The 25,202-nt window shown below is 44.0% G+C and overlaps 1 protein-coding gene across 1 annotated transcript; it reads right to left on the bottom strand.

Annotated features, from left to right (window-relative positions):
- Window positions 1-13,789: 13,789 nt before the first annotated feature.
- LOC124011383 (EH domain-containing protein 1-like) lies at window positions 13,790-24,950 on the bottom strand. Its single transcript, XM_046324701.1, has 7 exons — window positions 24,822-24,950; window positions 24,076-24,500; window positions 20,822-20,919; window positions 19,352-19,593; window positions 17,014-17,184; window positions 16,443-16,607; window positions 13,790-14,705 (listed from the first exon to the last, which is right to left on the bottom strand). Exons 2-7 carry the CDS (start codon window positions 24,462-24,464, stop codon window positions 14,166-14,168), a joined length of 1,605 nt encoding a protein of 534 aa, XP_046180657.1. The 5' UTR covers window positions 24,465-24,500; window positions 24,822-24,950; the 3' UTR covers window positions 13,790-14,165.
- Between the last annotated feature and the right edge of the window lie 252 nt (window positions 24,951-25,202).

The raw sequence follows: 25,202 nt of genomic DNA, 5'->3' as shown, positions 1-25,202 counted from the left end.
CGGTATATTACCACTAGTATATTACCACAGTATATTACCACTAGTATATTACCACGGTATATTACCACTAGTATATTACCACTAGTATATTACCACTAGTATATTACCACGGTATATTACCACTAGTATATTACCACAGTATATTACCACTAGTATATTACCACTAGTATATTACCACTAGTATATTACCACAGTATATTACCACTAGTATATTACCACTAGTATATTACCACTAGTATATTACCACAGTATATTACCACTAGTATATTACCACTAGTATATTACCACAGTATATTACCACTAGTGTATTACCACTAGTATATTACCACAGTATATTACCACTAGTATATTACCACTAGTATATTACCACTAGTATATTACCACAGTATATTACCACAGTATATTACCACTAGTATATTACCACTAGTATATTACCACTAGTATATTACCACTAGTATATTACCACTAGTATATTACCACAGTATATTACCACTAGTATATTACCACTAGTATATTACCACTAGTATATTACCACAGTATATTACCACTAGTATATTACCACAGTATATTACCACTAATATATTACCACAGTATATTACCACTAGTATATTACCACTAGTATATTACCACAGTATATTACCACTAGTATATTACCACAGTATATTACCACTAGTATATTACCACAGTATATTACCACTAGTATATTACCACTGTATATTACCACTAGTATATTACCACTAGTATATTACCACTAGTATATTACCACAGTATATTACCACTAGTATATTACCACTCTTATATTACCACAGTATATTACCACTAGTATATTACCACGGTATATTACCACTAGTATATTACCACTAGTATATTACCACAGTATATTACCACTAGTATATTACCACTAGTATATTACCACTAGTATATTACCACAGTATATTACCACTAGTATATTACCACAGTATATTACCACTAGTATATTACCACAGTATATTACCACTAGTATATTACCACTAGTATATTACCACTAGTATATTACCACAGTATATTACCACAGTATATTACCACTAGTATATTACCACAGTATATTACCACTAGTATATTACCACTAGTATATTACCACTAGTATATTACCACTAGTATATTTCCACTAGTATATTACCACTAGTATATTACCACTAGTATATTACCACTAGTATATTTCCACTAGTATATTACCACTAGTATATTACCACTAGTATATTACCACTAGTATATTACCACTAGTATATTACCACAGTATATTACCACTAGTATATTACCACTAGTATATTACAGTTAATATATTATTGTTTATCCTGCTACCAGTGACTTTCTCCTCATCTCCCACCTACATGTAGATTTCTACCTCAGTATCTCTGCACATTGTACATGTGGTATTGGCACTGACCCTGTATACGGCTTCCTCTCTTATGTCTCATGTTTTCTTTATTATACAGTGCCTCTGGAAAGTATTCACACCCCTGGACTTTTTCCATGTTTAAATCATCTACACACAATACCCCATAATGACAAAGTGAAAACAGGTTTTTAGAAATGTTTGCAATTTTATAAAAAAATTAAAACAGAAATACCTTATTTACATAACTATTCATACTCTTTGATATTAGAATCGAAATTGAGCTCAGGTGCATCCTATTTCCAATGATTATCCCTGAGATGCTTCTACAACTTGATTGGAGTCCACCTGTGGTATATTCAATTGATTGGACATGATTTGGAAAGGCACACACCTGTCTATATAAGGTCCCACAGTTGACAGTCCAACTGAGCAATCGGGGGACAAGGGCCTTGGTCGGGGAGGTGACCAGGAACCCGATGGTCACAGACAGAGCTTTAGAGTTCCTCGGTGGAGATGGGAGAACCTTCCAGCACTCCACCAATTGGGCCTTTATGGTAGAGTGGCCAGACTGAAGCCACTCCTCCGTAAAAGGCGCATGACAGCCTGCTTGGAGTTTGCTAAAAGACACTTAAAGACTCTCAGACCTTGAGAAACAAGATTCTCTGGTCTGATGAAACCAAGATTGAACTATACTATACTTTCCCTGGATACTAGTCAGGATCCAGGGAAAGATGAACGGAGCAAAGTATAGAGAGATCCTTGATGAAAACCTGCTCCAGACGCGCCGTTTCGTCCGCGCGCAGACTAAGTCCTATCCTCGCGCTCGAGAGGTTCTCACGCTTTCATTCCCCTCGCTTCCTTCCGCTAAGCTAGACCGGGTTAAATCATTATTGAGAATGTATTCAGGTTCAGGACCTCAGACTGGGGCGAAGGTTCCCTTCCAGCCGGAAAACGACCCTAAGCACACAGCCAGGACAATGCAGGAGTGGCTTCGGGACAAGTCTTTGAATATCCTTGAGTGACCCAGCCAGAGTCCGGACTTGAACCTGATCAAACATTTCTTTAGTGACTTGAAAATAGCTGGGTAAGTTCTGTCCCTTTGGGTTACAGTATGGGGTAAGTTCTGTCCCTTTGGGTTACAGTATGGGATAAGTTCTGTCCCTTTGGGTTACAGTATGGGATAAGTTCTGTCCCTTTGGGTTACAGTATGGGATAAGTTCTGTCCCTTTGGGTTACAGTATGGGATAAGTTCTGTCCCTTTGGGTTACAGTATGGGATAAGTTCTGTCCCTTTGGGTTACAGTATGGGATAAGTTCTGTCCCTTTGGGTTACAGTATGGGATAAGTTCTGTCCCTTTGGGTTACAGTATGGGATAAGTTCTGTCCCTTTGGGTTACAGTATGGGATAAGTTCTGTCCCTTTGGGTTACAGTATGGGATAAGTTCTGTCCCTTTGGGTTACAGTATGGGGTAAGTTCTGTCCCTTTGGGTTACAGTATGGGGTAAGTTCTGTCCCTTTGGGTTACAGTATGGGATAAGTTCTGTCCCTTTGGGTTACAGTATGGGATAAGTTCTGTCCCTTTGGGTTACAGTATGGGATAAGTTCTGTCCCTTTGGGTTACAGTATGGGATAAGTTCTGTCCCTTTGGGTTACAGTATGGGATAAGTTCTGTCCCTTTGGGTTACAGTATGGGATAAGTTCTGTCCCTTTGGGTTACAGTATGGGATAAGTTCTGTCCCTTTGGGTTACAGTATGGGATAAGTTCTGTCCCTTTGGGTTACAGTATGGGATAAGTTCTGTCCCTTTGGGTTACAGTATGGGATTCTGTCCCTTTGGGTTAAGTTCTGTCCCTTTGGGTTACAGTATGGGATAAGTTCTGTCCCTTTGGGTTACAGTATGGGATAAGTTCTGTCCCTTTGGGTTACAGTATGGGATAAGTTATGTCCCTTTGGGTTACAGTATGGGATAAGTTATGTCCCTTTGGGTTACAGTATGGGATAAGTTCTGTCCCTTTGGGTTACAGTATGGGGTAAGTTCTGTCCCTTTGGGTTACAGTATGGGATAAGTTCTGTCCCTTTGGGTTACAGTATGGGATAAGTTCTGTCCCTTTGGGTTACAGTATGGGATAAGTTCTGTCCCTTTGGGTTACAGTATGGGATAAGTTATGTCCCTTTGGGTTACAGTATGGGATAAGTTATGTCCCTTTGGGTTACAGTATGTATTATGTCCCTTTGGATAAGTTCTGTCCCTTTTACAGGGTTACAGTATGGGATAAGTTATGTCCCTTTGGGTTACAGTATGGGATAAGTTCAGTATGGGATAAGTTATGTCCCTTTGGGTTACAGTATGGGATAAGTTATGTCCCTTTGGGTTACAGTATGGGATAAGTTCTGTCCCTTTGTATCGGACAGATGCACCTCCCCCTGTCTACTCTGCTGAACACCACTCTGTTATGTCAACCTTCAACCAGCAGAGCGCAATCTTTGCCTACGGGTATACAAATGTGGTTCATTCCAAGAGCCGTTTTGGTTTGGGTCTACAGTAGCTTCTTTGCTCTCTAGATCAATTCTATAATTCATGTATTCTCACTGTACAACAAAGGTGAGAGCATTTCAAAGGGGATTGTTCTCTAATTGTGTAGGTGGAGCAACATTCTCCTACCTAGAGAGCAAGATAAACAAATCCCTAAAGCGCCACTTTATCCCCTTGGGCTTTTCAAGGTGCATACAATGCAAAGGGAGAGACAGAGTTGAAATGTTACAATTTTGAATTTGCATCCCAATATTATACATCACAGAAGAATAAAAATAAAAAAAATGTTTGACATAGAAACGGGATTTTCTGAGGGTTTTTTAAACTATGTTTATTAGTTATAAAATGATGATAAATAGGAATCCCTGAGGCCACAAGGTCATTTGACTGCAGGAAAGAGCTATGGCCTCTAGAAGTGTCAATGATATAAAACACAAAATATGAAGTAATATGCTGTAATGTTTGTAAACACTTTACCTAGCAGCCAACCTGCTTGCACCAATCCCTTGTAATTAAAGTAAAATACTGTTGTCAGGACCCGGTTACGAACCCGGGTCTCCGGAGTGAGAAACAGTCACTTAACCAACTGAGCCACGAATAGTCGGCAGAACCCAGAAGATGAGGCAGACACAGCAGTATTTGAGACGGTGAAGTAATGAAGTTTAATGAAGTAAAAACTTAAGTTGTTCAGGAAAACATGTAACTCCACAACCTCAAAAGGAATCCTACAAGAACAAAGGTAATCCTCCAAGACAAAAAAGGTAAATCCACAAGGTGGAAGGTAAAGCACAAAAAGCCTCAAAAGATACTCAAAAAACAAAACAAACATGAACAAAAAAACAGAATTCCACAAGAGAGTCCACCGGGGTCAACAAGAGTTCACAGAGTACTAGGGCTGGGTGCTAACATACAAACACAGAGCAAAGAACTGAGGAAAACAAAGGGTTTAAATACAATCAGGGGAAACAAGGCACAGGTGCAAATAATAATGGGGATCAAGGGAAAACAAAAGGTCAAAAAGCACAATGGGGGCATCTAGTGACCAAAAACCGGAACAACCCTGGCCAAATCCTGACAACTGTGAAATATAAACCCCCCCCTTCTACTAATTTCATTCAGTCATCCATTAATTGATTCATTCCAATTATGGTAGCATTGACCTTTTTCAGTATAATACAGTACATTGTACAATATTGTGTTGTGTCATTACACAGTACTTGCTTTGATACCATATTCATATTACAGTAGGTGTACAGTAATATAAAATACAGAATTTTACTTGCCACCAAGCTGCCTGTAAGCTACTGTCAAAATCACAGTAACCCCTTCACAATGTATATCCCCGATAATTATGTGTGTGTGTGTGTGTGTGTGTGTGTGTGTGTGTGTGTGTGTGTGTGTGTGTGTGTGTGTGTGTGTGTGTGTGTGTGTGTGTGTGTGTGTGTGTGTGTGTGTGTGTGTGTGTGTGTGTGTGTGTGTGTGTGTGTGTGTGTGTGTGTGTGTGTGTGCACAGAGGGAGGGAGTTAGAGAAAAGGAAAGAGATTGTGAAAACTTCAAAAACAACAAACTCATGCAGACCAACAATGGGCGTTGTGCAATGGTAGTGTATGTTCCATTCCCATCATTCCAGAATGCTGCCCCCATATATCTGTTTTCAAATGTACCCTGTGTGTAGTAAGAAACATGAATACAGTGTCACATTCGTTATAAGGATCGGACCAAGGTGCAGCGTGGGACCAAGGTGCAGCGTGGGACCAAGATGCAGCGTGGGACCAAGGTGCAGCGTGGGACCAAGGTGCAGCGTGGGACCAAGGTGCAGCGTGGGACCAAGGTGCAGTGTGGGACCAAGGTGCAGCGTGGGACCAAGGTGCAGCGTGGTATGCGTACATTCTTATTTATTAAAAGAATTAACACTGAACAAAATAACAAAATAACAAAACGAACCGTGAATCTATACAAACGAGTGCTGACAGGCAACTACACATAGACAAGAATCCACGAACACAAAAGGGAAAATGGCTACCTAAATAATGTCCCCAATCAGAGACAACGATAAACAGAAAGAAGAAAAATCACCCCGAGAAGAAAAATGCCTCCCTTCGAGAAATCTATGGAGGTGATGCCTTTCAAACTAAAAGAAATCCTTGGTTGGTTCTTCTATTATAGTCTATTGTTCTATTCTATAGTCATTCTAGTGGTCTATAATAAGGTGGTAATGTTCTTCTGTTATGCTTTTTTGAGTGACAAGAAAACATGAAGTGTATTTGTATTAAATTCCCAAACAAGTTACCTGTGAGCAATTTTGCTGCTCTTAACATTATGGTAAATTATTGCGTCCAATAAAATGCAAGGAATGCTAACAGTTGTCTATTTGTGTGCTGTAACTGCAAAGGTGAATGTAGAGCATTACCCCCGTGAGAAGACCCTTCCCCTACTGGACAAGACCAAATTCCTAGTTCCATTCCAGCTGACCTTGGGTCATAGGCTGCAAGAGGCTGCAAGAGGTTACTTAAGGACATTTCCAGAGGCTCACTGACACACCCAACTATGGGCTCCTTCTTAACTGTCTGAAAGATCTGTCCTCACCTTGCTTCCTCTCTTTCACTGCACTGTTCTGGAAGAACTCACCAGGAGAAGCCAGTCCAGGCAATGATGAGCTTCCACCATATTGTTTTCACCTGTCAAGTCTTTGACGAGGAAGTGACAGTGTAGGGGAGGAAAGGTTGGATTTTCAATCAATTGAGATTAAACTATGGATTCTGTTCTCCCACCCTTCTACCTGATGAATGGCCTGTGAATCACTGTACTGCACCTCCGTCCTTCTCTTGTTTAGTTTCTGACCCGTTCCTGCTCTGCCGGAGTTGGACTGAGATGATTGGACTCTATTTGATTTATTGATTTATTCAATGAGATTTAAGAAATAGAAAGAAACCTCTATAATAACTCTCTAATAATTGAGCAAAATATCAATAGAGATCATTAGTGTAACAGAAGAGAGAAATAGGTTGAAGAGGGATGTCCTAGCTTGTGGGTACTCACCCTGAAATTCCATCCTATTGGGATATTGTATCACGTCCAGGAACCACTGAGGTCTGTTGGGTGATCTGGGGTCCCTCCCAAAGAAACATGTTGAAACTTGCATACTCCTTGCATCCTCGCTCCTCGTCTCCTTCTCAAAACCCATTGGTGGAGAAGGTCAGAGGGGCGGGACCTTTGGCTTTCAAATCAAATGGGTTTTGAGAAGGAGACGAGGAAATAGGACGCGAGGAGTATGCAATTAAGATCTTCCCATCGTCTGGTCTTACGTTTTAGGCACTTAGCTCCTTTAAGCTCTCCTTTCTGTCTTCCTCATAAAACATTATCATCCCTTTCTGTCTTCCTCATAAAACATTATCATCCCTTTCTGTCTTCCTCATGAAACATTCACATCCCTTTCTGTCTTTCTCATGAAACATCATTCCTTTCTGTCTTCCTCATGAAACATCATTCCTTTCTGTCTTCCTCATGAAACATTATCATTCCTTTCTGTCTTCCTCATGAAACATTATCATCCCTTTCTGTCTTCCTCATGAAACATTATCATCCCTTTCTGTCTTCCTCATGAAACATTATCATCCCTTTCTGTCTTCCTCATGAAACATTATCATCCCTTTCTGTCTTCCTCATGAAACATTCTCATCCCTTTCTGTCTTCCTCATAAAACATTATCATTCCTTTCTGTCTTCCTCATGAAACATTATCATCCCTTTCTGTCTTCCTCATGAAACATTATCATTCCTTTCTGTCTTCCTCTGTTATTACACACGTTATCACGGTCTGACCATCGTTCGTATGTGTTTTCCTTGTTTTAGTGTTGGTCAGGACGTGAGCTGGGTGGGCATTTTATGTTGTGTGTCTGGTTTGTCTATTTCTATGTTTGGCCTGATATGGTTCTCAATCAGAGGCAGGTGTTAGTCATTGTCTCTGATTGGGAACCATATTTAGGTAGCCTGTTTTGTGTTGGGTTTTGTGGGTGATTGTCCTTAGTGTCCTTATTCTGTGTGTATGTGCAACAGTATTAGGCTGTTTCGGTTTTCGTTACGTTTATTGTTTTGTAGTGTTTAATATAGATTTGTGTTACGTTTGTTGAATAAACATGGATCGCAATCTACACGCTGCATTTTGGTCCGACTCTCCTTCACCACAAGAGAACCGTTACACACGTTACAAGTTTAACAAAGTGTTACATGTGTTATTATTAGATGTGTTCATGTTGTATATCTGTGTTTTGTCAAATGTAATCTAATTGAAATTCCTAAATGAACTCCCTGTCCTTTTAGTGTATACTATGGTTTGAGTTTTGGCTAGTCAAACAAGCTTGCAATTTACTATTCCCCATCCTAACAGCCTTGTGATCATGTAACAACATGTCTTTTTTTGTTCAAGGACACAAAGTCATGACTTAACATGCATCACCCGAACCTCAGTAACTTCAGGGAGTCATGAGTTATATTAGTCATGTGTGGGAAAGAGGGATAGCTAGTCAGTTGTACAACTGAATGCCTTCAACTGAAATGTGTCTTGTGCATTTAACCCAACCCCGCTGAATCAGAGGTGGGGGGGGCTGCCTTAATTGACATCTTTGGCACTGGGAAAACAGTGGGTTAACTGCCTTGCTCAGAACTACAGATTTTACGTTGTCAGCTCAGGGATTCGATCCAGCAACCTTTTTCCTTACTGGCCCAATGCTCTAACCACTATGCTACCTGTATGGTTACTGGAACTAGACATGCGCCCCAGACATAACATACCATCTCTCTCTCTCTCACGCACGCACACACACACACACACACACACACACGCACGCACGCACACACACACACACACACACACACACACACACACACACACACACACACACACACACACACACACACACACACACACACACGTGTTACAAACCCCCCTGGCTGCTTCTAGTGCCATTTTGAAGTAGTCGACTGGGTGGGATTTTATATGGGTTAAAGACGGATCACATAATTCCATCCAGGTCATCAGGAGGGATCAGCCAATGAATGATACTGGTGAGGAAACATTCCAGAACTGCAGGTGGCAGTAAATTGCCAACCTTGGCTTTATACCTGTTCTAACAACACACTATAGATGGCAGTGCACCCTTTCAGTTGGTTTGCCAACTCATAGAAGTAGTAGAAGAAGAAAATGCATGACTTTCAAAATGATGTGCAACATCAATGGCCTCAATGGCACTGCCCATGCTTTCACAGACTGCATAATGGAACCGATACAATGTTGCGATGTCTATCTAGGTCTATGGGGCCGAGGTACATTCAGAGAAGGACAGTGTGACAGAAATGGACTGATGGAGGTAGAGAGATGGCCTCAATGGCACTGCCCATGCTCTCACAGACGGCATAATGGGACAGATACAATGATGCAATGTCTATCTAGGTCTATGGGGCCGAGGGAGAGAGACAGGGGAAGAGAAAGACAGAGGGAGAGAGACAGGGGAAGAGAAAGAGAGGGAGAGAGAGACAGGGGGAGAGAGAGACAGAGGAAGAGAGACAGTGGAAGAGAAAGACAGAGGGAGAGAGAGACAGGGGAAGAGAAAGAGAGGGAGAGAGAGACAGGGGAAGAGAAAGAGAGGGAGAGAGACAGGGGAAGAGAAAGAGAGGGAGAGAGAGACAGGGGAAGAGAAAGACAGAGGGAGAGAGACAGGGGAAGAGAAAGACAGAGGGAGAGAGACAGGGGAAGAGAAAGAGAGGGAGAGAGAGACAGGGGGAGAGAGAGACAGAGGAAGAGAGACAGGGGAAGAGAAAGACAGAGGGAGAGAGAGACAGGGGAAGAGAAAGAGAGGAAGAGAAAGAGAGGGAGAGAGAGACAGGGGAAGAGAAAGAGAGGGAGAGAGACAGAGGAAGAGAAAGAGAGGGAGAGAGAGACAGGGGAAGAGAAAGACAGAGGGAGAGAGACAGGGGAAGAGAAAGACATAGGGAGAGAGAGACATGGGAAGAGAAAGACAGAGGGAGAGAGACAGGGGAAGAGAAAGACAGAGGAAGAGAGACAGGGGAAGAAGAGCAAGAGAGGGAGAGAGAGACAGGGGAAGAGAAAGACATAGGGAGAGAGGCAGGGGAAGAGAAAGACAGAGGGAGAGACAGGGGAAGAGAAAGACAGAGGGAGAGAGACAGGGGAAGAGAAAGACAGGGGAAGAGAGACAGGGGAAGAGAAAGACAGAGGGAGAGAGAGACAGGGGAAGAGAAAGACAGAGGGAGAGAGAGACAGGGGAAGAGAAAGACAGAGGGAGAGAGACAGGGGAAGAAGAGCAAGAGAGGGAGAGAGAGACAGGGGAAGAGAAAGACATAGGGAGAGAGGCAGGGGAAGAGAAAGACAGAGGGAGAGACAGGGGAAGAGAAAGACAGAGGGAGAGAGACAGGGGAAGAGAAAGACAGGGGAAGAGAGACAGGGGAAGAGAAAGACAGAGGGAGAGAGAGACAGGGGAAGAGAAAGACAGAGGGAGAGAGAGACAGGGGAAGAGAAAGACAGAGGGAGAGAGAGACAGGGGAAGAGAAAGACAGAGGGAGAGAGACAGGGGAAAGAAAGACATAGGGAGAGAGAGAAAGACAGAGGGAGAGAGACAGGGGAAGAGAAAGACAGAGGAAGAGACAGGGGAAGAGAAAGAGAGGCAGTCGGAGGATAAGGGTTGAGTTAAGAGGACGATATGCACATCGACTCACTTCACACCACCGTAGCCATTCTAGCACCCTTTGCACAATGTGTTCTAAAACTGAAATACTGCTTTTGAAGAGTGGTTTAAACCGGACAACTGGGTGGGTCTCTCTCGGCTGTACATTCAGGCCATGGTGGAGTCAATGTTATGAGTGGCAAGGTTATTTTTGACATACTCTACTGTGCATGGCGTGTTATCTGTTCTATTTAATCAAGAGTGTGAAGAACACCAAGCGATGCTAAGGAAGATGTTTGAAATGGCTAATTAGTGTCTTGTCACATGTCTTACATAATGTGCTGTTGGTTTACTTTAGAATACTGATAGCTTTCTACTACTATTGTTATTATGATGACTTTGAAGTATAGAAGCAAGATCATTTGAGCGGTTAACAGATTGTTCTAGTTTAAGTGTGCTGTACAGATGCTTTCAACACAGACATACAGGGGCCGATTACAAACACGCCACAAGCACTGGATTGGTGGAAACTTTTGCAACAGTATCTCACCCATATCCATTACTCACAAGAGGAACTATAGCATTTACAGGTCAGTCAGTAGAACAGTAACATATACATCGCGTGTAGGAATAACTCAAGAGATTGGCCAAGTCCCAATCAAAATGAAAACAGTGTAAACCAGTTCAAACCTAATCCTGTCTCACCAGAGGCATGTTGTTGGGATCATGTGGAACAGGGTCAGAGCATGACAGAGTATCACACAGTCTGAGTTTCATGCTGGGCCCCTAGCTGACTGTTTGACACAAGGCGTGTGTGTTTGATGCTAGCGAAAGATAACATAAACCCTCAAAATCAGGTTCTAAAGGGGATAAAGATGCAGACAAATTCCGAGCTGTCATGGAGACACAAAGGAAACATAGAAGAAATCAAGTGCAGTCACCATTGTGTAGTAGGTATAACCTTTGTGTGGAATGGGCATCAAGTTCAAATATTAAGAGGTGAAACAGAGCACAAAAACAAGCTTCAAGGTGTAAAGCCACAGCTGCTTCTACAGATGTAAAATAACCCACGTGCTGCATTCAAACAGCAGATGAGTCTGTTATACAGTAAACATACATGCACAGACTAACACACAGGAAATCAGATCAGAGTACCTCTGCGTAACTCATCATAATGGTATGTGAGTTGTGAAAAAGTAAACATTGTCAAGTGCAATCAATCAAGTACATAAACTCAGCAGAAAAAGAAACGTCCTCACTGTCAACTGCGTTTATTTTCAGCAAACTGAACATGTGTAGATATTTGTATGAACATAACAAGATTCAACAACTGAGACATAAACTGAACAAGTTCCACAGACATGTGACTAACAGAAATGGAATAATGTGTCCCTGAACAAAAGGGGGGGGGGTCAAAATCAAAATAAGTCACTATTTGGTGTGGCCACCAGCTGCATTAAGTACTGCAGCGCATCTCCTCCACATGGACCGCAACAGATTTGATAGTTCTTGCTGTGAGATGTTACCCCACTCTTCCACCAAGGCGCCTGCACGTTCCCGGACATTTCTGGGGGGAATGGCCCTAGCCCTCACCCTCCGAACAAACAGGTCCCAGACGTGCTCAATGGGATTGAGATCCGGGCTCTTCGCTGGCCATTGCAGACCACTGACATTCCTGTCTTGCAGGAAATCACGCACAGAACGAGCAGTATGGCTGGTGGAATTGTCATGCTGGAGGGTCATGTCAGGATGAGCCTGCAGGAAGGGTACCGCGAGGGAAGAGGATGTCTTTCCTGTCACGCACAGCGTTGAGATTGCCTGCAATGACAACAAGCTCAGTCAAATGACGCTGTGACACACCGCCACAGACTATGACGGACCCTCCACCTCCAAATCGATCCCGCAACAGAGTAGACCTTATTCCTTCGACGATAAACGCAAATCCATCTATCACCCCTGGTGAGACAAAACCGCGACTCGACAGTGAAGAAAACTTTTTGCCAGTCCTGACTGGTCCAGCAACGGTGGGTTTGTGCCCATTGGCGATGTTGCCAGTGAGGATCTGCCTTACAACAGGCCTACAAGCCCTCATTCCAGCCTCTCGCGGACAGTCTGAGCACTGATGGAGGGATTGTGTGTTCCTGGTGTAACTCAGGCAGTTGTTGCCATCCTGTACCTGTCCCACAGGTGTGATGTTCGGATGTACCAATCCTGTGCAGGTGTTGTTACACGTGGTCTGCCATTGCGAAGACAATCAGCTGTCCGTCCTGTCTCCCTGTACTGCTGTCTTAGGCGTCTCACAGTACGGACATTGCAATTTATTGCCCTGGCCACATCTGCAGTCCTCATGCCTCCTTGCAGCATGCCTAAGGCACATTCACGCAGATGAGCAGGGACCATGGGCATCTTTCTTTTGGTGTTTTTCAGTCAGTAGAAAAGGCCTCTTTAGTGTCCTAAGTTTACAGAACCATGACCTGAATGGCCTACCTTCTGTAAGCCGAGTGTCTTAACAACCATCCCACAGGTGCATGTTCATTAATTGATGGTTCAAGCATGGGAAACAGTGTTCAAACACTTTACAATGAAGATCTGTGAAGTTATTTGGATTTTTACAAATTATCATTGAAAGACAGGGTCCTGAAAAAGGGACATTTCTTTTTTTGCTGAGTTTAGTTTGAGTGGAAGTGTAAACATTTGGTTACTCTCTCAAGTGCTCACAGTTTGAATCAAATATATGGAAATAAGAAAATTTGAATTATGCTAAACTGGCACATCTAGACATGCCAACAATATCTAGGGTTGAGGTAAAACCAGTCTAGTAGTTTAAAACCTGCTTTTGAAAGCTTCAATAGTTTAAACCCAAAAGTTTCTCTTTATATGTGTCAAAGTTCTGGAACTTTCTCAATTGTGCTTCCAGATTTCTAAATGATCTCCACATGTTCACCATGAATGTGTTCCAGAATCTCAGAATCACTTCCTTCTTTCTCTGTCAGTATCTTCAGTTGATCAGTAGGCCTACAGCTGTATCTCTACACCCTTGGTCAAAACATTTAACAAGCAGATACACAAGTGGAGTCCTGTCCTCAGGTGCTTGTGTCCAGCTCAGCTGACAGTGACCGGTTCTCACCTACAGGGGGCACTTATGTATTCAATTCAATATAGGTAAACATTTCAAAATAAGAGTTTCCAACATACACTACTTAATTGGGATAAATATTAAATGTTTATTAAATCGGAGAAAATAAAACAGAAGCATTTGAAAACATCTCATAGTAAACCGACAGGAAATACAAAAATATAGATAAAACAATTCTAAGTTAGAATCTTTTTTTCTCCAAAAAGAACAAGTTCATTATGTTTCTTTGGATCAACATATGGACAGTATATTTTAAATGTCTTTAACCCGTTTCCCATCTCCTCACGCAGCTTCAACACATTATGTTGCATTACTCTGCACCCGCCCAACCCTCCCTCAGCAAATATTCATTAACATTTCCCCCACAACGCAAAACAACCCCTCCCTAACCCAGCCCTCCCCAGGTTCAACAGATTGAGTCCCCCCCTTCCTCCCAGCCCCACATCACTCTCCCATATCAATCTCCTGGTGGCGTTTAGAAGGTGGCACCAGGTGTTCCGGAAGTTTACCCGGCAGCTCATGTCCCTCCAGCTTCACTCTGATCAGGTGATTGGCCAATGCAAACTCCTCGTCGTCTAGGTAACCATCCTTATCCACGTCGGCCAGCTTCCAGATCTTGCCCAGGACAGTGTTGGGCAGCTTGGACTTCACCATCTCTTTCTTGGCTGCCGCGCCCGACACTTTCCCATTAATCGGTGACAGCGTGTAGAAAATCTCATCGTACGAAGGTTTGTCCCGGGCCACCACCCACTCCAGCTCATCGATGCCTTCCCCAGCACCCTCTCCGTAGCCGTGACCGAAGGGGCCGGACATGGTGCCCTCAAAGGCACCTCCGTGGACAGCCTGGCAGGGCATGGCGGCTTCCTCCTGGCGGACCAGGGTCATGAGGCGAGCGATATCGTTGGCCAACATGTCCTCCACAGCCTCCAGTAGCTTGGGCTTCATGGTAGGGAACTTAGAGAAGTCGTGGCCAGCCAGGAGTTCCTATAGATACGAGGGAGAGTGGAGTTGTTTACTACACTGCTCAAAAAAATAAAGGGAACACTAAAATAACACATCCTAGATATGAATTAATTAAATATTCTTAAATACTTTTTTCTTTACATAGTTGAATGTGCTGACAACAAAAATCACAAAAATTATCAATGGAAATCAAGTTTATCAACCCATGGAGGTCTAGATTTAGAATCACACTCAAAATGAAAGTGGAAAACCACACTACAGGCTGATCCTGTAATGTCCTTAAAACAAGTCAAAATGAGGCTCAGTAGTGTGTGTGGCCTCCACGTGCCTGTATGACCTCCCTACAACGCCTGGGCATGCTCCTGATGAGGTGACGGATGGTCTCCTGAGGGATCTCCTCCCAGACCTGGACTAAAGCATCCACCAACTCCTGGACAGTCTGTGGTGCAACGTGGCGTTGGTGGATGGAGCGAGACATGATGTCCCAGATGTGCTTAATTGGATTCAGTCCATAGCATCAATGCCTTCCTCTTGCAGGAACTGCTGACACACTCCAGCCACATGAGGTCTAGCATTGTCTTGCATTAGAAGGAACCCGGGGCCAACCACATCAGCATATGGTCTCACAAGGGGTCTGAGCACATGGAGGGCTGTACGGCCCCCCAAAGAAATGCTACCCCACACCATGACTGACCCACCGCCAAACCAGTCAAGCTGGAGGATGTTGCAGGCAGCAGAAAGTGGTCAACGGTGTCTACCGACTCCATCACATCTGTCACATGTGCTCAGTAGGAACCTGCTTTCATCTTTGAAGAGCACAGGACGCCAGTGGCGAATTTGCCAATCTTGGTGTTCTCTGGCAAATGCCAAACGTCCTGCACGGTGTTGGGCTGTAAGCACAACCCCCACCTGTGGACGTCGGGCCCTCATACCACCCTCATGGAGTCTGTTTCTGACCGTTTGAGCATGCACATTTGTGGCCTACTGGAGGTCATTTTACAGGGCTCTGGCAGTGCTCCTCCGGTTCCTCCTTGCACAAAGGCGGAGGTAGCGGTCCTGCTGCTGTGTTGTTGCCCTCCTACGGCCTCCTCCACGTCTCCTGATGTACTGGCCTGTCTCCTGGTAGCTCCTCCATGCTCTGGACACTACGCTGACAGACACAGCAAACCTTCTTGCCACAGCTCGCATTGATGTTCCATCCTGGATGAGCTGCACTACCTGAGCCACTTGTGTGGGTTGTAGACTACGTCTCTACCACTAGAGTGAAAGCAACGCCAGCATTCAAAAGTGACCAAAACATCAGCCATCAGCCAGGAAGCATAGGAACTGAAAGTGGTCTGTGGTCACCACCTGCAGAACCACTCCTTTATTGGGGGTGTCTTGCTAATTGCCTATAATTTCCACCTGTTGTCTATTCCATTTGCACAACAGCATGTGAAATGTATTGTCAATCAGTGTTGCTTCCTAAGTGGACAGTTTGATTTCACAGAAGTGTGATTGACTTGGAGTTACATTGTGTTGTTTAAGTGTTGCCTTTATTTTTTTGAGCAGTGTATGTTAAAGGTCAGATGTCAGTAACAAATAATATATTCATCATTGGATGGTCTTCATTACTTCAACAACATAATAGAGGACGGGATAAGACCTCAGTTTATAGTCACATTGATTAACCTGTGGTGTGTACGGAAAATATTCCAGCAACATTTCTCTGAGGAAACAAAGGCTAAACTAGATGTGGATTCAGAGGCTCCATCTCACCTGCATCTTCTTGAGTTTAGGGAAGTCTCCAGGGGAGATCTGATGTTCCCTCTCTATCTTCAGGTACGTCTCTCCCAGGTTGGCGATCAGTTCCTTCTTCTTGTTCTCCTTTCCAAACACACTGGGCATCTCCTTCTTCAGAGAGATAATGATGTAGGCATGGACCTGGACAAAGGTTAAAAGTTCACACAACCTATAGAAACAAGCTATTGACCAGACTGATATTCTGCCATAATAAACCATCTAGTTGAGGATGTAGACATGGACAAGGGTTCAAACATCTTGGAGAATCTACCTGTTGGCCCACAACAAAATACTACTAGCTTTAACGCTGCTCCTCTCTGCAAAAGTGCCCTCTTGGATATTCCCTTATTCCAAGTCCCATTCTTTTCATTTAGCTTAATTAGAACAACGAGTTAATAATGGTGAGCGAGTGTTACACCTTTTCAATAATATATATTTTTTTAAATAAATGTTGCACATCGACTCCCGTTGGTTGAGTGCCCTCCACTTCCTTCGCTTTTCCTATACCCCCATACATTCCTACAAAGATCTGGACCCCTTCCCTCACCTTAGCCAGCCGTGCCCTTTTGATGAGGTCGTTGAGTTTCCGTATCGCTGCGTTCCGGGGCAGCCCCTGAATGTCCTGGAACAAGTCCTGTTCCTCAGCCTCAAACAGCTTCCTGTTGTCAGCGATCAGGAGAGGCTGGGCCCAGAACGACCCGATGTACACCCTGACCACCTAAGGACCACAATACACATAAATCAATAAAGACAAATAAATATATGGGCTCCTGAGTGGTGCAGCGGTCTAAGACACTGCATCTCAGTGCTAGAGGTGTCACCACAGACACCCTGGTTTGTTTCCAGGCTGTATCACAGCTGGCCATGACTGGGAGTCCCATAGGGTGGTGCACAATTGGCCCAGCGTCGTCCGGGTTGGGGTTTGTCCGGGTACGGCCGTCATTGTAAATAAGAATTTGTTCTTACCCGACTTGCCTAGTTAAATAAATCAAACATATATACCCTACCAGTCAAAAGTTGGACACCTACTCATTCAAGGGTTTTTCTTTATTTTAATTTTTATACGTTGTACAATAATAGTGAAGACATCAAAACAATGAAATAACAAATATGGAATAATGTAGTAACCAAAAAGTGTTAAATCAAAATGTATTATATATATTTGAGATTCTTCAAAGTAGCCACCCTTTGCACACTATTTGCATTCTCTCAACCAGCTTCATGAGGTAGTCACCTGGAATGCATTTTAATTAACAGGTGTGCCTTGCTAAAAGTTAATTTGTGGAATTTCTTTCCTTCTTAATGCGTTTGAGCCAATCAGTTGTGTTGTGACAAGGTAGGTTTGGTAAACAGAAGATAGCCCTATTTGGTAAAAGACCAAGTCTATATTATGGTAAGGACAGCTCAAATAAGAGAATAAGAGAAATGACAGTCCATTACTTTAAGACATGAAGGTCAGTCAATCCAGTAAAATTTCAAGAACTTCTAAAGTTTCTTCAAGTGCAGTCGCAAAAACCACCAAGCGCTATGATGAAACTGGCTCTCATGGAGAACCACCACAGGAAAAGAAGATCCAGAGTTACCTCTGCTGCTGAGGATACGTTCATTAGTTACCAACCTCAGAAATTGCAGCCCAAATAAATGCTTCACAAAGTTCAAGTAACAGACCTCTGAACAGTTAATGTTGAGATGGGACTGCGTGAAATCAGGCCTTCATGGTCAAATTGCTGCAAAGAAACCACTACTAAAGGACACCAATAAGAAGAGAATTGCTTGGGCCAGGAAACACAAGCAATGGACATTAGAGACAGGTGGAAATCTGTCCTTTGGTCTGATGAGTCCAAATGTGAGATTTTTGGTACCAACCACCATGCCTCTGAAACGCAGAGTAGGTGAATGGATGACTTCCGCATGTGTGGTTCCCACCGTGAAGCATGGAGGTGGTGGTGTGTGGGGGCTTTGCTAGTGACACAGAGTGATTTATTTAGAATTCAAGGCACACTTAACCAGCATGGCTACCACAGCATTCTGCAGCGATACACCATCCCATCTGGTTTGAGCTTAGTGGGACTATCATTTGTTTTTCAACAGGACAATGACCCATCACACCTCCAGGCTGTGTAAAGGCTATTTGACCAAGGAGAGTGATGGAGTGCAGCATCAGATGACCTGGCCTCCACAATCACCTGACCTCAACCCAATTGAGATGGTTTAAAATAAGTTGGACCGCAGAGTGAAGGAAAAGCAGCCAACAAGTGCTCAGCATATGTGGGAACTCCTTCAAGACTGTTGGCAAAGCCTTCCAGGTGACTACCTCATGAAGCTGGTTGCTTTGGTTACTACATGATTCCATGTGTTATTTCATAGTGATGTCTTCACTATTATTCTACAAATGTAGAAAATAGTAAAAATAAAGAAAAGCCCTGCGTGTCCAAACTTTTGACTGGTACTGTGTGTCTGAGATAGAGATATAGATAAGTACTCAGATCCAGACTCATTGAGAAAAAACTAACATCCATGGGTGTGGGGGAGCATTTGGCCGTAGCAACGAGTCTGGGTAGCCGGGCACGGCCCCAGCAGGACCACAATGGAAATAAGTTGGTTGACTTTACGGTAAACTTGACGGTACACTTCACATCCTTAATGCTTGTACTGTAGTCTGATGACTAAGGCAACTCTATATGCATTTTAAATTGTCTGCATCTGAAATGGCACCCTATTCCCAAAATAGTGTGCTAATTTTGACCATGGCAAAGTAGTGCACTATATAGAGCATGCCATTTGAAAGACCTATGTGGACCCTGTTTAAAATAGGTGCACTATATAGGAAATAGGGTGCCATTTGGGACGCACATTTGTCGAAATGAATGTTTTTCAAATTTTACCTCAGGGGTGTTAATGATCTTTCCCAGCGACCACATGAGGGCGCCGTAGACCCTCATCAGCTGCTGCGTGTTGATCTGGTCAGCCTTGTTCAGCACCACGCGCATCTTGTCCTCGTGGTTCTTCAGGGCGCGGATCACCTCAGAGAACTCGTCTGAGATGTCCAGCTTGTGGGCGTCAAACAGGAGGATGATGCGGTCCACGCGCTCCGCAAACCACTCCAGTACCGCCGCAAAGTCATACCCTTCAGAGATGCAACGGGAGGAGGGTTATGGTACACACACACACACACCAATAATTATGTTGAGGAGGAACCCCAAATGAGACTGAGGAGAAAGATGAGATGTTGGAGACAAAATAAAGGGTTTGGGGTCTTGGATTGTGGTGTATTCTGAGGGTTGGACACGAGCATGATACTATAATTCACAATAACACACTGAAACTATAGACAATATACAACATGTTTCAAAACGTTGCTAATGCAGCAATGAGACAAGATCGTAATTGGGGGGGGGGGGGTAAAATACATACATATAAAAATAAATAACGTATTCAGTTCCATCCTCTTTGACCTATTTAAACAACAGGAAACAGGCTGAAAAACAATTGGAACAGAGAGGCCTTTTCCTTTCTGAACAGAAGCCTGGGGAGTTCTGGCACAGCGAGCCGAGGCTCTTTAAGAAGAAAAGAAAATAAAGAAATAGAGAATGATGGTTTTGATTGGTGCTGGTGTCATCTGATCTGAGAAGAATGCAGTCAGTCTGTCTAAAAATCTCATCTACGCAGCTGACCACACAATCAGCACCAGCTCTGCTGCACATGCATTGCAGGGGGACACTTTGGGCGTGTGTGTGTCGTGGGGGGGACCAGGGGAAAGTGTGTGTGGGAGACAGTGTACCAAGTGTCCCCACAATGACAACTACACCCCTGCTCTACAGTCTACCCATGTTCAGGCCTTCCCCACTGTCGCCGCACAATGCCAAGTGTTGCTTCTAACCCAGTCCCCGGCACGGTCATACTGCTGATGGACAATACAGTCAGCCCTGTGTGTGGAATCATAGCCGGGAGGAATGCAGTATTCCAGTATCACGACCCCCCCGTAGGATCCCTCTCCCTCTTTCACTTGTAGGGGGGAAAAAACTGACCCAATAATGATGATTTTACAAAATCAGCAGAATCAGCCAATAAGGAAAACATTGGCGGAGCAATATCTGAGGAATGCAGAATAAGGGGATATGGGGAATTTCAGTCATCTAGTCAGCTCCCCTTCCTAGGACCAATGTCATACAAGACAGTTGGATTAGATGCACTCCTCTTGACAGAAACAAAAAAACAGTATTTGATACTATTCTCTCCTCTTAGGTGAGTTTTAAATGGCGTGTGTTAACTCTGACCTGCTTTGAGTGGTTGACACTGTCAGGCTTAACACATTTATTGAGATATCAGTGATATATTGTTTGTGTGTGGCTGACCTCTGCTTATTCTCTGTTTCTCTCCTGACAAGATTCCAGGGGTATCGATGATACTGATGCTCTCCAGGACTGGGTTGGGCATCTGAGCACACATAAATCTGCAAGGAGAGAGAGAGGTGAGGATTTTGAAACTAAACTAGGCATTAATAATGTAGGCCCAAACTATGCTTCCAGTCAACCGGTCACTGCTGGAAATGGAAACTGAATGGTTTGACTGGAAGTGGAACAAAGCTCAATTCAAACAAGGAGAGAACTGTTTTCTGTTTGAGTTGAATGCTGCATAATTTCTTCAATTGTCCATAGAATAACCTTGATTCACTGTCCAAGCCCATACAACACATGATGTTGTCATCTTGCATTAGTCACCCCAAAGGTAAAGGTTTTTCAACAAAGTTGGAGCAAACAATGACAGATATAATCACATGTTTTGTATCTGGAGAGAGAGGTCAAGGTCAGTCAAACATAAAACTGCAGTTTCCTCAAGCAGGAACAAAGAAGGGGATTGTTACGCTTTACAATTTATATTCCTTCTCAACCCAGAACTCTGCTGTCACACCGCTCCCTCGGGAACAGACATTCCCAGACACCGCTCCCTCGGGAACAGACATTCCCGGACACCGCTCCCTCGGGAACAGACATTCCCGGACACCGCTCCCTCGGGAACAGACATTCCCGGACACCGCTCCCTCGGGAACAGACATTCCCGGACACCGCTCCCTCGGGAACAGACATTCCCGGACACCGCTCCCTCGGGAACAGACATTCCCGGACACCGCTCCCTCGGGAACAGACATTCCCGGACATTATGCTACAGGCATTAGGTTACAAGACTACTAGAACTAAGCTCTTAACTTTCATTTTGCCAGGAGAGCAGATCTATCCTACAACTGGAGAGGGGGAGGGAGAGAACCTTTAAGGCCAAACAACAAGTCAAAGAAATATGGGGGAGGGTAGGAGATCATGTGGTAGAGTAGTATCATATTACAACGAGAATATTTGCCAAGTATAACAAAAATGTACATTTTTCCACTTCAGCTTTTCGTATGTTATACATTCTGTGGCAGTCTGTCCAAGCCTTCCCGTTTATCTAACATTTTCCACACAATTGGGCTAACCTCAGAATCTCTCTCCATCACACACTCAAATAGTAACTCACATCCTGCTGTCCCCCTCACCCCGAGCCCCCACCAGTCAGACCTTCAACTTCCCAAAGTGAAGAAATACTATCAGCATTGCCATTCATTGTATGAGTGATGAGGACGTGGTGGAGTGTACTTCTGTGCAAGACAAGTAGGCCTGCGTACTTTACAACACATTTCACTTTGAGCTGTTACTGGAAGCCCGCATGCAGAAATGTGCAGTCAGTCAGTGTCCTGAAATAACAGGCTGAGTTCAGTAAAACGGAACCCCAACCCATTCCCGCTGACTCTTACTACTCCCTCTCGGTTACAAAAGTCATCAGTCTTGTTGTGAAATAGCCCGTCTCATGGGCCTTGTGATGCCTTGTTCATCTCATCAATTAGCCTCTAAGCAAGGCTAATTATCAATTGACTCTCATTGACCTTCACGGCTATGAATCAACAAAAATCAATTGTACATATGCATCCTGGGAAATGTAGTACCCTAGAACAGGGATGAGGAAGAGTTTAATCCAGCATCAGTGTTGACCCATGTGTCTTGAGCTAGCATATGGCGGTGTGTGAGGCACCACAGCTAATCTGGGGTTGAGGAAATCCCCCATCATCGCCAGGTTGAGCACAGGACTTCCTCTAAAACCTGTAGTCAGTCAGTCTGTGTCTCTCCAACATGGAGAGAGACAAGGCCAGGGTTATCAGACCATCTGTTTGAATGCTGTGTATTGTGGTGCCAGCAAAGCTCTCACAGAGGGGAGATAGACCTTCTCTCTAGAGGATACTTCAGCAAAGCTCTCACAGAGGGGAGATAGACCTTCTCTCTAGAGGATACTTCAGCAAAGCTCTCACAGAGGGGAGATAGACCTCTCTAGAGGATACTTCAGCAAAGCTCTCACAGAGGGGACAGAGGATACTTCAGCAAAGCTCTCACAGAGGGGAGATAGACCTTCTCTCTAGAGGGAGGGGAGATAGACCTTCTCTCTAGAGGATACTTCAGCAAAGCTCTCACAGAGGGGACCTTCTCTCTAGATAGACCTTCTCTCTAGAGGATACTTCAGCAAAGCTCTCACAGAGGGGAGATAGACCTTCTCTCTAGAGGATACTTCAGCAAAGCTCTCACAGAGGGGAGATAGACCTTCTCTCTAGAGGATACTTCAGCAAAGCTCTCACAGAGGGGAGATAGACCTTCTCTCTAGAGGATACTTCAGCAAAGCTCTCACAGAGGGGAGATAGACCTTCTCTCTAGAGGATACTTCAGCAAAGGACACTACAATAAATACACAATCCATCAAGGTTGTGTTTGAAGCCACAGAACAGACAGACTAGTCGATTGCTGTCATAATGCCACGTTGAACAACTGACTGTGGTGTCAGAATGCGCCATAGAGCAGTCTGGATTGCTGAATCACTTTGATGTATCATGATAATGAGTAACTCAACACACAAGACCAGCTGAGACCTGAGAAGCCATAGCCTAGATGCTGACTGACTGTGCTGTCACACTACCATAAAGAACATACCAGCACTGCAATTTGACTAGGATTTCCTAATGCCTCATAACAGGCAGAAGCCTCAGTGAGAGTTGGCCAGCTGTTACTACTGATGTGGCAACTGTAGCCTGCCCTGGGGTGTGCAACTAAGGAGAAGACAGATAACACACTTTTGCCTGGCTACTTTTGCCTGGCTACTCAAAACACGAACCATTATTTTCCATTTACCTTACAGTGCTGCTGCAGGCTAAACAGGCTAAACAATGCTGACAGACTAGGTCGTGACTATAGTTTAGATTAGGCTAGGTATTGTTATACTGTTCAAACAGCCCAAGGGTAAAAGGATGTCTCAACTTGGCAGGGTGACTTTTACAGATGGGTTAACAGACATGGTGGATGGAACAGATACTACAATCTGTTGTGGTGATGAAATAAAGGGGAATGAGAGGAGGAACAGTAGAGATCGTTTTGTTTCAAAGAGTCCCTACATGCAGAGGCTTGTGAGGGAGGTATTATGGAATGTTGAGAGAGGTGTTACCATAGAGATCCTATTAAATTCCTCATTTATGGGTGTCTCCTGACAGCCATAAGCTCCCCTGGGGCCTGGGAATTTGGCATGAGTATTTATTTACCTGTTGAGGAACGCGTTACCAAATGCGTTGAGTTTGCGGAAGGGTTTTTTGGGGTCGACAACCAAGGCGTTTCCAGGGATCATCCCGTCCTGGTCACCGTGCATCACGGCTATGAATGAGTCTGTCGTCGGCTCGGGACCTATCCTCATACCGGGAAAGTCCTGCTCCATCAGGTGCCGAATAAAGGTGGTTTTCCCGGTCGAGTACTGACCGACCAAGAGAACCATGGGTTTGTTGTCGAAGTCGGCATCTTCGAGCGACGGTGAGTGAAAGTCGTGGAATTGGTAGGTGTCCTCCAGGGGAAAGAGTTTAGTCCGATATAGTTTTTTCAACCCTTGCGAAACATCCTGGAACTGTTCAGGCGTTTTTTTGTCCCTACTGCGGAACATGTTGAGCTGGTTTGACACAGCAGTGTCACTTTCGATCTGAAAACAAGAGAGAGATGGCGAAGTAGCTAGCGCAACTCTATCACATAAAACAGTAGTAGAGTAACATTAGCTAGAGATGCTAAAGTAGGCGAGGTCTTGAAGTGTTGATCGTTCCTCCTTCCTGACTAGCCAAACACGCCCCCGCTAGTTATTACTAGTAGCCAATCAACCGCCAAGAACAAATCCCACCCCATTACCTTGAGAATTAATGTATCTAGACAGCTATCTTTGTAGGAGTTGAGAGCGTAATTTATCTTAAACGTTTAATAAAAAAACACACGCTATCCGTTAAAAGGAGGGATATCTGTCCTCTTTTACCTGTCCTTTTGTGTTCTGAGGCCGCGTTCACCGGCTGGCTGACACTTGCCTGTGTGTGAGACACGCAGGAAGTGGAATGTGAACGTCAAAAATAAATGTCCCAGCGAAATAATGAAGTGCGTAGGCCTATGATTGCTCATTCAGATGATGGTGAGGAATCATGATGAAGTAACAGCCAATTAATACCTGACTTCTCGTCGTCTCACCCAGTCTTGTGACAGCTGCTGCACATTGCTGGTTTGGCCTCCCTATTCTGCAATTCATTAAAAGATGGACTCAGCTTTGTAGTGGCCCATCTGATAGCCAAATAAACATCTGCTGTGAATGATTGTGTGTGTATGTGCGTGTTCATTGTTGGCCCAAATATGTGGTAGGCTGTGT

This window comes from Oncorhynchus gorbuscha, linkage group LG23 (genome assembly GCF_021184085.1).
Source record: "Oncorhynchus gorbuscha isolate QuinsamMale2020 ecotype Even-year linkage group LG23, OgorEven_v1.0, whole genome shotgun sequence".
Classification (NCBI taxonomy): Eukaryota; Metazoa; Chordata; class Actinopteri; order Salmoniformes; family Salmonidae; genus Oncorhynchus; species Oncorhynchus gorbuscha.
Note: the sequence above shows the minus strand (reverse complement) of the source record. Positions and strands in the feature narration are given on the sequence as shown.

Bases quoted from the DNA above. Each gene is read 5' to 3' on its own strand.
- LOC124011383 (XM_046324701.1), bottom strand. From the start codon at position 24,464: ATGTTCCGCAGTAGGGACAAAAAAACGCCTGAACAGTTCCAGGATGTT. The intron at 16,608-17,013 runs GTGAGGGAAGGG...ACCTTTGTCCAG, and splicing joins AAAGGGCACGGCTGGCTAAG to GTCCATGCCTACATCATTAT. The intron at 14,706-16,442 runs GTGAGATGGAGC...TCGTATCTATAG, and splicing joins CTAAACTCAAGAAGATGCAG to GAACTCCTGGCTGGCCACGA.